At 54.5% G+C, this 16108-nt stretch overlaps 1 protein-coding gene across 1 annotated transcript in view; it reads left to right on the top strand.

Annotated features, from left to right (window-relative positions):
* Positions 1–16108, top strand: part of LOC117644689 (fork head domain-containing protein FD4-like) — a 66111-nt gene that overhangs the window by 7082 nt on the left and 42921 nt on the right. Inside the window, exons 4-5 of the mRNA XM_034384301.1 lie at positions 2641–2900; positions 2952–3024. Coding sequence (XP_034240192.1) covers positions 2641–2900; positions 2952–3024 — 333 coding nt within the window. The remainder of the gene's footprint in view (positions 1–2640; positions 2901–2951; positions 3025–16108) is intronic.

Genomic DNA, 16108 nt, shown 5'->3' with positions numbered 1-16108 from the left:
TCGCACGCTCTAATGTGGCCCTCAAAGGCCCCGACATGCAACGCATTAATAAGGCGGCACGCCGAGGCCGGCCGAGGCTGGCGGACGGATTAGACGGATGGTTCATCACGTTAGAGCGGCAAAGAGGAAAACTCGAAAAAAAAACAAGAAAACAACAACAACGTAGGCGGATAGTTTGAGCATGACGCACGACTGGCTCGAGGAACAATTCGCGACGCGTGCCAAGGGCAGCTCCTCAAGCTATTGTTAGCTTTGGACCCTCGAATTTCATTTTTGGCGACCGAAAATTCAATTACACAGCGCCCAAAACAAAAACGACGAAGTTGTCGCTTCCCATAAAAATGAAGACCCGACAGATTGCAGGGCACCTGGCCTACTGCAAAGTGCGTGGCCGGACCGGACGGGGACCGGACGGGTACCCGGGTATTGTAATGCTCCAACGGGATGCAGCTTCTAAAATAAACATGGACCCAAACAACGTATGCATAAGAAAATACTCGTGTGCGTGCGTGTGTGTGTGTGAGAGAGGGCCGGCGTGTGCGTGTGTGTGAGTGCGCCGGGGGCAAGGGTCTCGCGCGAAGCGTGTGGGGCTATAATGGCAGGATAATGCTTCGGCTTCATGCTTCATTACAGGGAAAAAACCGGGGCGGCCAAATTCGATTTTGGGAGGGAGGAGGAGGGGCAGGGTCCAGGGCAGGCGAGGCGGGCTTCACACCAACTAGTGTGAAGAGGAGGCGAGAAGATGACGGCCAGGTACCCGGCGGCGTGCCCACAGTGTGCCCACGGCCCTCACAAGTGTGCAGGGTGGTCCGCGAACCGCCAGGAACTGCTGTTGTGGATTATTCGCAGCCAGGGTCGGCAGTCGCGAGCGTCACCGTGCTCCACTCTCTCTCTCTCTCTCTCTCCCTCTCTCTCTCTCTCTCTCTCTCTCTCTCTCTCTTTCTATCCCTCTCTCTCTCTCTCTCTCTCTCTCTCTCTCTCTCTCTCTCCTCTCTCTCTCTCTCTCTCTCTCTCTCTCTCTCTCTCTCTCTCTCTCTCGCTCCCTCCCGCGGGACCCTCCCACCCTAATTTGTAGCTTATTGTTTCCGCCGGGTGGGTGGCCGTCCTGTCGCAGGAAGCAAGACCGTCCCCGTCGTCCCCGCAGTGACGTCCCCCGCCCCAAATTGATCGAGACGGATCACCTTTTGGCGGACGCTCGCCAACACAACGCGTGACCCCACCAATGGATTCCTCGTGCCGAGAGCAGTCCATTGGTGGGGTCACACGTTCGGTTCGAGGCCCGTTTAGCGACTCTGGAGCTCAAAACGCGTTCGGGATTTTGACCGGCTCCACCGGCCCTCTGGCCCACTGTTGGCAACACTGCCGGAGTAATCCGGGCCGAACTGATTTGGGCTGCTGGCTGCGCGTGTGTCCGGGTGGCGACAGTGTGGTGACGGCCTCTCATCCGGTTCCGGCCCGGGCCGCCGCCGGCGACGGTTGGACCGATCGGGCCCCACAGCCCCACCGCCGGCGGACTGGTGGACTGGAACACGGCATGGCCTACACTGTCAAAGTTTCCGACTTGTCACTGTGGGGCAATGGCAAAGGCCAATAACCCTCACAAGTAAAGAGTGCCGTTGATCCGTTTGTGATGAAATGATCATAAATTTCCCGCACATGCGAGTGATGAGTTCGTCATCCTCCCTCCGTGGCGGGCCGCACAATGAAAACTCATTTTTGTCAGTGTACCGTACTCGCGCGGCGAAAAAAGCGGCGCAGAGGCGCACAAAAAGTTAACCACCGGGCGGACCAATTTGCCCCTTACCTTTCTGCGCAAAGCGGCGCGCAGGCTGTGCGAGGCGCGAACGGGCTGTTTGTTTTGACAGTGCAGTGACGGGGCCCGAAGGACCGAAAGGCCCGAAAGGTCGCCTGCGTGGCACAGTGGGCCAGAAGACCGGTGGAGGTGGCCAAAACTCCAGACGCGTTTTGAGCTCCAGAGTCGCTAAATGGAACTCGAACCGAACGTGTGACCCCACCAATGGATTGCTCTCCGAACGAGGAATCCATTGGTGGGGGTCACACGTTCGGTTCGAGTCCCACTTAGCGACTCTGGAGCTCAAAACGCGTCTAGAGTTTTGTCCGCCTCCACCGGTCTTCTGGCCCACTGTGCGTGGTGGGGATCTAGTTGGCCGCGGCTCCCTAAGCCTTTAGAACTCGTTGCGCCGCCTCAGTCTGTCTCACTCGCACCCCCACGGGACGCGCCGCGAGTGCGAGAGGGACGGCAGCAGCGCTCGGAAGCAGCCGGCTCAGCTCGGCCGGTGCGCCCTGCACATAAATTACCCCAAGAATAGTCTCTAAGTATATGTTTATTGCACTGGCCAAAGCCACGGCCCGAGCGGGGCGGCGGGGCTCAGCCGAGGCGCAGCCAAGCCACTGCCAAGGCGTGAAGGCGAAGGCGTCCTCCTTTTTTACCTGGATCATCGCCGTCGGCCAAAAGACTGGCCGAGCCGCCCGAAATCTCCGCCGCGCTCACCGTGCTTTGGCCGTGCCGCCTTGCCGCGCCGAGCCACGCCTTCATCTCACAGCACACTGGAAGAAAGAAAAAGTTTTCCGTACAAAACGCTGCTCGATTTCTCATGTTTCGTTGTCGTCTTGTTGCAGGTCATGGACCCCTGGGCGCCGCACCCTCGCCTCCACGAGCCGCTGCCCCACCCCCACGCGCTGCCGCCGCCGACGACGCCCCCCATGAGCATGGCCTCGGCCACCATCACCAACACGTCCGCGATGATGACCCGCCTGCAGCCCTCCACGCGGCCCAAGCGGCCCTTCACCATCGAGTCCCTCATCGGGCCGGACCGCGACGAGGACCGCGACGAGGACCGCGACGTGGAGGTGGTGAGCCCCGCGTCCAGCCCCCTGCCGCCGCTCAGCAGCTCGCCCGCCGCGAGCCCGCCGCCCGGCAGCACGAGGAGCACGCCGCCGAGGAGTCCGCTGCACATGCACCTGCCCAGCCCCGCGCCCTGCTACGCGCCCAGCTTCCTCCAGGTACAGTGGACTTGCCAGAATCCCGGACGCGTTTCGAGCCCCAGAGTCGCTAAATGGGACTCGAACCGAACGTGTGACCCCACCAATGGATTGCTGTCCGAACGAGGAATCCAATGGTGGGGTCACACGTTCGGTTCGAGTCCCTTTTAGCGACTCTGGAGCTCAAAACGCGTCTAGAGTGTCGGCCGCCGGCGCCGGTCTTCTGGCCCACAACCTATCGACTGGCCCCTATCGACTCTCGCTAACCTTTGCCTTGTCCCTCCAGTTCCAGACGCACCCGTTCCTGGGCAGCCTCCACGGCCACACGTTCCTGCCGCCGCCGGGCCACCAGGGCCACCAGGGCCACCACCCCCACCACGCCATCCCCGGCGGCCACCCGTCGCCGCCCCCGGAGCTGCTGGCCGGGCTGGCGGGGCACATGGCGGGGCACATGGGCCACATGGGCCCCATGGGCCACCTCCCCCCACTGTTCCGCTTCTCGCCCACGCTGCGTGCCGTCTGACATGGGGCACCGCCGCCCCCCTCGCCCCCCGCGGCCACGGCCCCCTTCCCGTGGGGGCGGCGGTCCGTCCCCGCGGCCCTCGGAGGGCCCCCGGACCCTCACGGGCCCCCGGGCCCCCACGGCCCCTCAGCGGGGCCCCATGGGGTGCCCCCAGCGTCCCTGTCGCACAGCTACTGACCGGCCCCTCAAGCCCCATGCTAGTCAAATGCCAGGAAGAAACTTTCAACCTCCATCTTCCACTTTTTCAGTTTGAGACGAGTTTTGCATCGCAATTAAGTATCGGAGAATTTCGATTTCAAATCAATCACGTTTCGGAAAAATTATGATGAATTTTTGGAAATTGAAGGAATTTTTGTGTACATTGGCAGAGGTCCGAAATGACCGTTCCTTCGTAGACTCACCAGGCAATTCAACCCGTTTATTTCACTCGTTGTTTCAATCCAGTGCAAAGTCTTTGCACTCATTCTCGGCGAGAGGGGACAGGGCCAAACCGTGATATTCCGAACGCGACTTAGGACCCTTCATGTTAACCAGCCGTGCAGCCAGTGTGCTGCACCCAAGCGCGGCCCGGCCCTCCATGATCTCAGTAAAAAAAAGTCTGGGAGGGACTTGAACGCGCGTCTAGTCTTTGTGATATTGTCGTGTCACCGCCCGGCGGCCGGCGGGCCCCGGGTCGGTCCGCAGAAGTATTATGAAACCGGTTCCTCGCACTGTAGAAGAAAATGTGATTACGATATGTATAAAACGGCCGAGGCATCCTTGTATAATTGCTTTGACGTAGAGAGTGGTTTTTGTTAAAAGGGTTAGAAAAATTAAAAATAGAGATATTATAATTATTATGATTATTTAATATTAATTGTTGCGTTTGTTTGTATTGTCTAAGAAAGCCGCGAAGTGCGCTATCATATGTGATCTTACGTTTAGATTTTAAGAACTATTACAAATAATTGAGAGTACATGAGAGAGTGTCGCGTAGACATGGAAAAACTGAAAAAGAGCAGTGTTGTATTTATGGAGAATAAAACTATTTGAGCAGAGAATTGTTTTTCGAGTCACTGCACTACCTTGCCCTATCGCAGAGCAAACATGATACTACACACCGCCGCTGATGAACGGAAGTATTCCATTTTCCCGGGTTTACCATTCAAATTAGGCCCGAAACACTTGCACATCACCAGGGAGCTCTCTTCCTCCCCGACGACGATTCTCTTCCTGAAAATGATCAGTCCCATTATCGTTTCACAATCCCCTTCAAACATGCAACAAAATGATTAAATAAAAAGGGAAAGGGGAGCCGCTTACATCACGGGGCACTTGAGTTTGCGTTTGCTGTATTAGGCCGGCCGGCCCCGCACGCAAAGTTTCGGGAGCAGAAGGGTGGGTGAGGGTCAATACAGGGGCCGGCCCTAAGTGCCGAAATTACAAAAGGACAAACTTCCGACTTCTTCGAGTCGACACCCACACAGCCATTGCGTCAACCGTGTCTTGAATCAGACAAAGATCAATCAAAGTAACAGACGAAACAAAGGACGAATTAAGAGCTCCCGACATTTCAATCTGTATGAAAAATGGGTCGGTTCACCACTTTCCGGACGGTCCCGCCCAGAGGGACGGCCGATTTTCCCGGAGAGCAGCGAGGGAAAACAGGGAATAGACATGCGATCGCCGTGCACTCCCCTCTGCAGACGAACAATTATGTTGATTAATTGTGTTCGCAGCCCTTTCTCCTTTTCCCGCTGACGAAAAGAAAAGCCTCCTCGTCTTCTGGCAGTGGATCGTCGGCTTCATCCGTAGACAGCGTGGCGGCATATTCACACTGACACCACACGTGTACGTCCGTGTGTGTGTGTGTGTGTGTGTGTGTGTGTGTGTGTGTGTGTGTGTGTGTGTGTGTGATGAGTCATTTGGGCATTGAGCTGCAGCCGGGTGGCGCCACAGGGGGTACACGCACGAATGTGTGTGCCCTCTCACTCTGGCACACGCAGCATAGTGCCGACTGTGTCTCACTCTCACACACGCACTCACACACACCGTTACCGGTCCGAACGGTAGGTATAGGAGCCGCGGCGTCGGCACAAAGTTAAAGGCAAATCGATTGTTTGGGCTGAAGGCGGTCCCAAAGAGGAACCCGATAAAACACGAAGAAGAATGGGGAGCGGTGAGATGCAAACACACTCTTCCTTGAATTCAAGCTGAGAGGAAGAGACTCGTGAAACTGTGCACTAGGTAGTCTTCAGCGTATAGGGCCGAGGACAGCTCTCTCCATCCCAACGAAGGTTCTAGAGTGCAGCAATGTGCTCGCATAATTTTGTCCAGAACCACGTAAGCATTGACGCAGTTATACAAGCGAGTCGTACAAAGTCGGCGTGTCCGAGCCGCGGAACGCAGAGACGGCGAATATGACAGCGAAAACCTGATGGAAACGTCACTGGATTTGGCTCCGCGCCACGCGGCGTGTCCGCGGCGTGTCCACGGCGTGTTTTGCAGCGTGTTCCCGGCCCACCCAGGCGTCGTGTTGACAAAGCGCGCGTCGGGTTCGAGCCCAGATATTGTTGTTTCGAGTCTCGCCTGGAGCTTGAGTGAGTGAGTGTGTGTGTGTGTGTGTGTGCGCGGTATACGGCCACATGACTTCGGTCCGATATGTCTCTCTCCCGCAGCCTGTCGCCATCACGGACGGGAGCTCGAAGAAGAACATGAAAAAAAGGCGCGAAGCCGTAGCCACGTATCTCCCACCTGGAACGCCGCGGAGCGCGATGGAGTTACACGCGTCTTGGCCGTCCCCAAATATAAATAGGGGTCGGTAATGTGAAAGCCGCAGAGCTCTAATGAAACCTAATATTTAGTCCTTTGTGCCCTTGTCGTTTGTATTGGGACCTCCCCTGGCGCGGGCGTGTGGGCAGCGGCCGCAGCGGCCGGTGACGGCTGTGGGATCATCCACGTCGTATTGGTATGTCATCACCACGGCACCAGCGAGGACCAGCGGGGAGCCCCTCGACGGCGTCTTGGAGGAGGTCCAACACCCCAACCCCGTTACCCCCACCACACAGTGGGCCAGAAGACCGGTGGAGGCGGCCAAAATCCCCGACGCGTTTTTAGCTCGAAAGTCGCTAAACAGGACTCGAACGGAACGTTTGACCCCACCAATGGATTCCTCGTTCGGAGAGCAATCCATTGATGTGGTCACACGTTCGTTTCAAGCCCCATTTAGCGACTGTGGAGCTCAAAATCAGTTCGGGATTTCAACCGCCCCGTCTTCTGGTCCACTGTGCAGCGCCACAAAGACCCGAAAGGGCGGTAGGGAAGCAGCTCTTTTACGGCAACAACAGAAACAAGAAAAGCGGCGCGGAAAACGTTACGTAACAAATGGGAGATGACTGGCCGAATCAGACGGAATCGATAAACGAAACGAACAATTGACTCGGGACCTCTGAGGGGGCGTGAAGCAAGGATATGCCTCCAGCAGACTGAGAGGCCTTCTCGTCGCTCTGTCCCTCTCGCACCACCTGAGGACGCACCGCGAGTGCGAGAGAGACAGAGCGACGACGCTCCAGCAGAATGGGCTGAGACAAACGGAGCTTTGAACGCCACCCCGCGCGCTGACTTCTCAAAGGGGCTTCCGCAGTCGGACAACAATGGAGTAATATGTGGGACCACCCTCCAGTCTCTCATCCTGCCCTCGCGTGGTTCCAACACTCTCCTAATAGACACACCTACCGGTAAGCGTAGTCAGCTCGCCGCCGAGGCTCCAGGCCGCTTGAAAGTCAACGCTAATTTTTTTCTGGGCGGAGTTTTCACTGAAACATGCAGATTCAACAGACATTCCTTTCGTCCAACTCAAGTGCCTCTGTGACTCGAACCTTAAACAAGGCTCCAGTTTTCCTCCTAAACCCTCATCTCGATTACTTAGCCAAATAGCTGCTTCGAGGCAGAAACTGAGGCAGAAACCTCGGCGCGAGCTAAGAAATGCGGGAAGCATACCAAGAAGGCTGCGTCACAGGACTTTGAGGGCGGGCGCTGCAAGGGCGGAGCTCCAAGGCGTCCGTTTTAAGAGGTTTTTGACACCGCGGCCCTATTAATAATTCAGCTGCTGCCCTCACCTAGATGGATACATCAAAATGGTCTTTGTGTACGCGCCTTCCTTTTCTTCCCCCGTTTCGCCACTGTTTTCCTTTTTCTTTCCCCACTTTCCTCCGCCTTTTGTGGCCTCTGCGACAAATGGGCCTGTCGCGTGGCCTCGCCTTGCCTTGGCGATGACGTTGGCTTGTTTTAAATTTTCCCGCGCGGTGTTGTCGGCCCGGCTTTTATTTTCAGGAAACAACACACTGGCGTCTCCGGGCGCCGTTGTGTGAATAATTTGTCAGGGCTCTCGCGAGTTTCGGACAAGTTGCGCCGCTAAACTAGGTATGGAAGCCGAGTTGTTGTTTGGTGAGACCGAAAGAGAGAAAAGAGACAAGTGTGGGGGAGGCGGGACGGGCGGGCAATCACTGGCGAAATATTGCACGTAAACGTCGAGGCGGGGCGGCCGTGGCTGCGCCGTGGCTGCGCCATGAAGGCATGAAGGAGGGAGGCAGGCGGCTTTGAATGCCAATATTCCTTTCGCTTGAGATCACGGGGAGACGAAAACAGCAAGAGTTTCGGGCAAGCGGCAACCACAAGAAGGGGAGCTCTAGCTCTTGTTTTTCTGCATCACTCTTGACTCGAACTTTCTTGTCAAATCATTGTTCTGACTGTACCTCAGCTGGTAAGACAAGTAGGGATCAAATCAAGCCAGATCCTATTGAGATGAGACCAGTATCCACTGGTGGTGAATACTAAAATTTCGCATGAGTTCTCCAGAATCCAGTCAAGAGTACCATCATCATATCCACGTTCAAACCGAAACTCAGCGGGCGGTGGAATTCCCTTGAAAAAGCTGATCGCTGTCACAGAGCAGGATGCGATGTTGACTCGATTGGCGGGGTACGGAGCCATCCCTGGCTTTACTGCAGCCGTAAGCACAGCGAAGCACAGCGCAGCACAGAACGTAAGGTTAGGTCCGGCCAGTAAAACACGCCGACAAAATCAATTACCCTTACAGTGGTAAGGTGCCGCCATGGCAACGGCATGGCAACGCCCGTCCCGCCCGCAGTAGTCGCGCTTCTTTTGTTCCGTTACTCACTTCGTTGTTTTGCCGCGCGCTGCGGTCGGCCATGTTGTTGTTCCGTCATTGTTGTTTTGTATTACTCTCTTGCTATATGGATTATGATTATTGCTCCAGTGCTAAAGTCTGCAAAGTGTAGCGTCATGGGGTAGTAAAAGTTGAAGTTGGCGCAACTGCAGTGCCTGACGTCGCGGCCCCGCCGGTTGCCTACCGCGGGGAGCACTTCTTCAGCGCCAAGTGCACTTCCCTGTCCAACGTAACTCTTGGCGCGGATGAGCTCCACAGTCCTCAATCGGAGCTTCAATCAAACCCAATGAGGATTCTTAGTTTGAAGGGCAGTCCAAAGATGCAAGCGTGGGTTAGATTTCAATTCCATTCCAAGCAAAAAAAAACTTGGAACGTCCGGAGAACTGTGTCCTTCGAGACTTGTTTCGTGGCCTGCTGTGCCTACAGGTCACCCCACAGGGACAACGCGTCGTCGGCGATTTGGAAGGCGCTGCGGCTCCCCGCCTCAAACGACTTTGGATTGACATAATGGGTTCGGGGCAACTCCGAGCGCTGGCATCAACTAATAATGTTTCTGTGTTCGAATTACTAGCGTGCAGGGCGGTACGGAGCCCCGCTAGCGCACCGCCAGCGCGGCCAGCGTACACACCCGGGAGCCATGTGTAGGTGTGTTTCTTCAACACACGTCTCTCTCTCGCTCCAAATATTTTAATTGATTTTATTTCTTTCTCTCTCTAGGGCTTTGTGTTTCATCGCTCCGGACCGCGCCGCCGCCGCTCTGTCTGGCGAGGCCGATCCTTCTCCCCCCCCCCTCCCCCTCCTCCGGGGCCCTTCTCTCCGCACGCCACCGAGGGAGGAGGGGGATTGCTTTCAGGCGATGTCATTTTGCGCTGATATAATACAGAGAAGAAGAAGAAGAAGAAGAAGAAGAAGAAGAAGAAGAAGAAGAAGAAGAAGAAGAAGAAGAAGAAGAAGAAGAAGGAGAAGAAGAAGAAGAAGAAGAAGAAGAAGAAGAAGAAGAAGAAGAAGAAGAAGAAGAAGAAGAAGAAGAAGAAGAGACATGATTATGATGACGATGATGATGATGGAAGAAGATTAACAGCAAGAACTGAGCGCCTGGGCGGTAGGCTGCCGCGCAGGACTCCGGGGTGTAACGGGACGGCCTACCCTTTGGTCTGCAGGGGCCGTCACCTGAAGGAGAATGCTTTGTTACATAACCTTAAATCTCCTTCCCATTTGATATGTAGAAAAAATATCAGATTAGGCACGACGTCAAACCAGTGTGTTGTTGTGGGCGCATAATCGAATTTGATCAATAATAATCGAACGCCAACCTCGTCACGACGGGCGCCTTTGAATCGTCCGGCAGATAGGGGCCGGCAACAAAACCGGGCTAAACGGTACGTACCTTTGACCTTCTTGTTTACAATGGTACGGGCTAATCTCGATGATAGCCGTGCTTTCGATCTATCGATCTGTCCATCGAGATACCACTGACACACTGGAACTGTTCCAGGGACACTAACCAAACGATACAGCACACACACACAGTAAAATTTAACGGTGGGATTCAAATCCGAGCAGTATTGAGCCGACACGTATTTCTTCTTTTATTCTCCTCGCTCCTCCGTGGAGACCCTGTGTGTGTGTATTCCGAGGAAAATGAGAGAAAATGGCTTCCAGAGCAGCCGGCGTACAACACCCCCGACACTCAAAGCTACGCGTCCGAAGGCGGCTCCCCGCGCAGCACACTGCATACACGGCCGACGTACAGTAACGGTGTGAACAAGCCCGACCATATATTTATACACCACTAGCTCTGCGTACGTGCCTCGCACCGCCTCGCACTCACACACTCTAAGTCGTCCGGCGCGCTCTCGTTTTAGTTGTTTTCGATAATTGATCCGTATGTGTTCCCCTCGATGTGGACGCGACCCTCTTGCGGCGGGGGAGCATCCCAGCCGAAAATCCCGGTTACGGTTCCGAGTACGGTTACGACCGGGATAGGATTCCGACCGGAATACGATTACGACCGTAATTTCGGACATTTCCGGTTACGACTACGATCGTAACCAGGAAGCGTTTACGACCGTAACTGACCATCCCGGTCAGTACAAAGTTCACAAGACATCAGTTTGTCTTCTGTGGTGCTCCGTCAAGCAGGGATCCGCGTTATATAAGCATGACCAGGGTAAACTTTGCGAGCTACCCCAATTTGACTTCAGAAATTAAATTTAAGTTACCGTTCACAAGTATGGAGTGTTTCTGAAAATTCGCTGGAGACTTAAACGCATGGGACATGCTTCTCGAGTCCGGCCTCGGACCGATCTGGTCCGATCGTAACCGGAATGGGTCGTCGTAACCGGAACAGTCCGATCGTAACCGGAACGAGTCCGATCGTAACCGGGACTGACCGACCGTACGTACATTAGGTCCGGTTTCCGATCGCAACCGGAAAATTTGGGGCGATTTACGATCGTAAGCGAAGATTTTCTCCGGAACCGTAACCGGGATTTTCGGCTGGGATTACAACGGAGGCAAGCGAGTGGGTACACTGTCATTAAAGGAATGCGTCATACCCTCACGCGAGCGCGGCACTGCACCCACCATCGTCGCCGCAATTTCGCCCTAATAGGTCATTCTCGAAAAACAATTTTAATGAAAATCCGAGCGAAGGTTGTCGTCTCCTTCTAATCAAAGTTGGACTCGTTTCGTAGGCAAGGCATAAAATAATTATTTCAGAGGATTAAATTGGTACCTTAGCGAGGCTTTTTCGAACGGTTGTCCAAGTTTTCAAGTTCAGGGTGCGTGCAGCGCCATCTCTGTCGCACTGAAGCGGCACCCAGACGCCCCGAGTGTGACCCCGGCTCGTGTGCGTGGCCTACGGCCCAGCCCGACGCGGCGAGGGCGAGGGGGCCAGGGGCGGCCGGAGCGGCCAGGGGGCCTCAGGCCGCGCCAGACAGCTTGGCAGCGGCGCAGCGTGGCGCAGCGGCATGTGCAGCTAGTGTTGCATTCGTTTTGTGGTGGTGGGGAGCATTGAGCAGTGTGGGGCAGTGCGGGGCATGCCCATCAGGGCCAGATCCCTGCCTGCCGACAGCGCGGGAAAAGGGGATCGACAACCTATGGAGATTTAAGAGGGGAAAAAAGGGGGCGGAGCGGGACTCGAACCGGCGCTTCCTTTTCGGGACGGCTGGCCGACCGGGTCCACTGATTGAATATCCTAATTGTGTCGTGTTGTGGGCTTTTCTCATTAGAAGGAGGCGATGCTTTGCCCCGCTTTTCGGGTCGTGATACACTTCGGCTGTTTACTTTTACCATCTTGATGGCGACCGCGGCGTGCGCTGTGTTGCTGCGTCTGCCCACCAGGCCGCCGCGCCGCGAACAAGGCCGTAGCTGCCGCGGCCGAGGCGGCAGTTGCGCGGTTTGTCCCGCTGTCCAAACAAACATCCGGGGCCACGCTGCGCCGCGCTCGGCCACGCCCCCCTTTGCATCTGCCGACCCTCGGCCACGCTGATCGTCGCATCGGGAGCATCGGCTGAGCCATGCTTCAAGCCTTCTTGGCAGTGTATGTAGATGGCAACTCATTAGACGTCTGTCACGTTGATTTATTATGGCGGCCACACCGCGTGGTCTGCATGATCGGGCCTTGCTTATTGCGACTGGCGACACTACCCGCGGTGCCTGTGGTACCTCACCGGGTACCTCACCGGGTACTGGGGTGAGCGGGTCATGAGCCTCCATTATTGCCTTTCCCATAGGCTACCTGTGTAATTGGGACATTCGACTCTGGCTCTTTTGATTTGCTCCAAGTTAGCAGCGGGATCAAAACAGAGCAAAACAGTGCACTGTTTACGACAGGTTTGTGTCACTGAGCGTCTGTGACAGGTGAATGGCAACAAGAGACAGGGATTCTCACAAGCACAGCAGAATTTGAAGGACTCGACCAACGCAGATCCGAGAACATCTCCGTACCGTTAGCGCGTTATATTTGAGTACGAGGTTAGGGTTCCCACACGTGTTTTGCTTTTGTAATGTCGAATAGTTCTCCGAGGCCTGTATTTTACGAAAGTGGGGGTAACGTCTTCTATTTCCAACATGGCACACACATGAGCCCCCCGCGTATCGGGTCGCTAGGGTCAGTTAGGCCCGCTCACCCACACACACCTACACATCTACACACATACACCCACACACATACACACGCGCGCTTACGTGGTCGACCGAGCAGCACGCAACGCGCAAGTGAGGAGTGTTAAAAGTAGAACCTCACAGAGCAACAACTCGGGTACCGATACTTTCCCAAAATAAACACCAGTGTAACGTGTACTTTGGGTCGGCACCTCGAATCATTATCACTGCGTGTGTGTGCGAGTTCACATGTGTGTGTGTGTGTGTGTGTGTGTGTGTGTGTGTGTGTGTGTGTGTGTGTGTGTGTGTGTGTGTGTGTGTGTGTGTGTGTGTGTGTGTGTGTGTGTGTGTGTGTGTGTGTGTGGAGTGCCGGCCGTGTGTACATACTCGCGAGTACGTGCGTGCGTCCGATAAACAGCCTGCTCGCGGCAAATAAAAAGTAGATAGTATTTTTTAGGGCCTTAGTAGAGCATCGCAGTTTTATATGTTTTTCCAAGCAAACGAGTTTCAGTTCAGAGGATACACATGCACTTAGTAAAAAAAGGTCAGCTTTAATGACCCTTTTTCTTTTGGTTGTTTTGGCAGAAAACAGCCAAGTTTGTCATTTTGGCAGTCAGAAAATCAAGACTAGTTGATTTGACGTAACACTTTTCGACGCAGACAGTCCTAAGTCGTTGATAGGGCGGCAAAGTTTGCTTTTATTTGTCGTCATAATTTGGTTGTTGTTTTTGTTTTGCCGCACCTTCCGTGGCATGTTGCAACAACGAGGGTCGGCAACAATGCAGACAATGGCAAGGCGTGTTTGCCGATCGGGCCTAAATGAAAGCGCGCAGTAAACGGCCCTCGACGCCTAAAGGCTGCTTAGGCGATGCTATGGCGATGCTTACGCCTGCTTACCTTACAGTGCGCACCTGTGCACACCTGCGGCATTAAGGACTGCATTGGCACCTTCCATACAGTACCAAGAAGTCGTTAAATCTTTTTTGAGAGAAATCGACTGCTTAAACTGCCAGTTTGTTCCTGAGTAACTCGGTGATGGCATGGGATCGTTCTGCCTCGCATAAAAACAGTGGTTCAAATTTACTGAATATACTAGCATTAGAAATGTAACTGAACAAATTTCGCTTTGATATTTGCAGGTAGCGCGGAAACATATATCGACAGCTCTAGCGGCGAGCGGAGCAACATTTGGCCCACTGTGCGATGGTCCTGCAAAGGCAACCGAGGTGTCAATACGACATGACAGCCGCCGCTACCAGAAAGTAGTGTAGGAGCAAAGCGGAGAGGATAAACGCCGACAAACACGTACACACAGCGCAGCAGGCACTGCAGGCACGGAGGAGGACGAAGGGAATAAAAAGGAAGCACTCCGAGGAGAGATGATTCCGAGAGGCAAAAAGTACACGAGAGAGAAAATTGGCTTTTTAACCCCAGCGGCTCTTGTGTGAAGTCTGCGCCGGCCCCGCCCACCTCACGTACGTGATCGCCGCTCTCCCTTCCTCCCCCTTCGCTCGGCTCTCTCTGCGCTCCTCGGGGATTCTCTCTCTCTCTCCTTCCATCCTCGGTCTCCTCGCAAACCGGCTCGGAAGGACACGGCCTAGGTGATAAAAGGAGAGGGGAGCAGCGGGACGGGGTGGAGATCATACATAACGACTTGTATCGCTTGTTGGCGGCTGCCGAGACAAATCTAGCTCGGGGGTTGAAAGTCCATTCAAGTCTATTAGCTGGCAACAGCGCAGGGAGGGAGGGGGGAGGGTGGCCGAAGGGAGTGGGGAGAGGGGAGGGGACATTTGGCAAGGGGTGCACAGGGTGAGGGGTTAATTTTCGCTGAATGGGTGGCAATAAAGGAACACTTGCACACGCGAAGAAGTGGCGTTCGGGGGTGCGAGCAGCGGCTATGAAGAGGACGTAAGGGAAAGCGATAAAAATAAAATGCTTTAAACATAAACCATTCAAATAAAGCTATTTTTTTACTTTACAGTCCACTGACCCGCAGTATTTCCACAGCAATATTTGCCCGAAAAAAAAAAAGAACAATCAAAAATGTGTGTGATCATTTTTTTGTCCATGAGGTTGGTTTTTTTATTCACGAAAACGCGGCACACACACGAACCGTAAGGCCCCGAACTCTTTCTTTGCGTGTGATGGTGACTAATATGGCACAGCCGATCGCAAAGGGCCCCGACCAGCCCCAAGGGTGCCCCAAGGGAGCCCCGAGGGTGTTGGGGTGCGTGGCGAGCGGGGCGCTGGCGGGTTAACACCTGTAAAACGCCAAATTAATATCCCACCCTAATGCATCTGCTTTGCCGCGCTCTGCTTTGCCCGGGGCGGCCCGACGCGGCCCACCACACTGTGGGTTCACAGTGTGCCGTACCACCTGTTGCGTTCGTCGTTTCATTTAAGGAGTCGCCACCGGAAAGACTGTTGCAGCCGGTCCTGCTTCCCGAATCCGGACCAGTTCCGAACCCCTTCGACGAGTAGGTCAGTATTTTCTGAGGTAGAGGAGAAGTGAAGTAATCCAGAAATCTCATGTTTGAGTCAGGTCACATTGAACAAATTTCAAATCAGAAACACATCAAAACCACTCAACGTAATCAGGCCATTCCTAACCTCACTTTTCCTCTGTTTCAACTGATTCTTCGCAATACTACTTAATTGATAGAGTGACTGCGGTTTCAACAAACTGTAAGACGGGGAAATTTTTACCGTTCGCAGAGAGCTGCCGGCGATAGTTAAAGAAATAGTGGAAACATGAAGAATCGCGAGAAAAATGAGTCGAGGATTGATGAAGGCGAAGAGGGCCCCAAAATGACTTGGCAAATGGACGACTAATCTAGTCAAAAGGAAGGCAATCGGAATCATTCCATTCACAAAATGACAGAACGCCGCCAAAGCGGAGCGGGCCGACCGAAACACTCCCCTAAACACAACAATCATCAAGCCGGCCAGGCACGGCCGGGCTTGGTTCGGCTTGCCGAGCGGACTGACTCCGAGGGTCGTTTTCTGTCTCCCCCGCACCTGCACGGGACGCTCCATGCGTGCGAGAGAGACAGAGCGACGAAGACGGCTGGTGCGTGCCTATTAGCCCGGAATGACGCACAGAGTCGGCCCAGACTCCAGGGCGACGTCATCCAGCTTTCTGGAACCGGGGCAGCGTCACAGCACCACCAGGCAGTCAGGCAGAGGTGGCGAATCAGAAACAAATAAAAGTGCCAAAGGGGCGCTCAAAACCATTTGCTGACCTAACTTTACTCATTTGAGAGCCAAAAATTATTCGTTTCGCTTGGAACTTACTGAGTATTTGAACG

The sequence above is a fragment of the Thrips palmi genome, unplaced genomic scaffold (genome assembly GCF_012932325.1).
Source record: "Thrips palmi isolate BJ-2018 unplaced genomic scaffold, TpBJ-2018v1 HiC_scaffold_18, whole genome shotgun sequence".
Lineage (NCBI taxonomy): Eukaryota > Metazoa > Arthropoda > Insecta > Thysanoptera > Thripidae > Thrips > Thrips palmi.
Note: the sequence above shows the minus strand (reverse complement) of the source record. Positions and strands in the feature narration are given on the sequence as shown.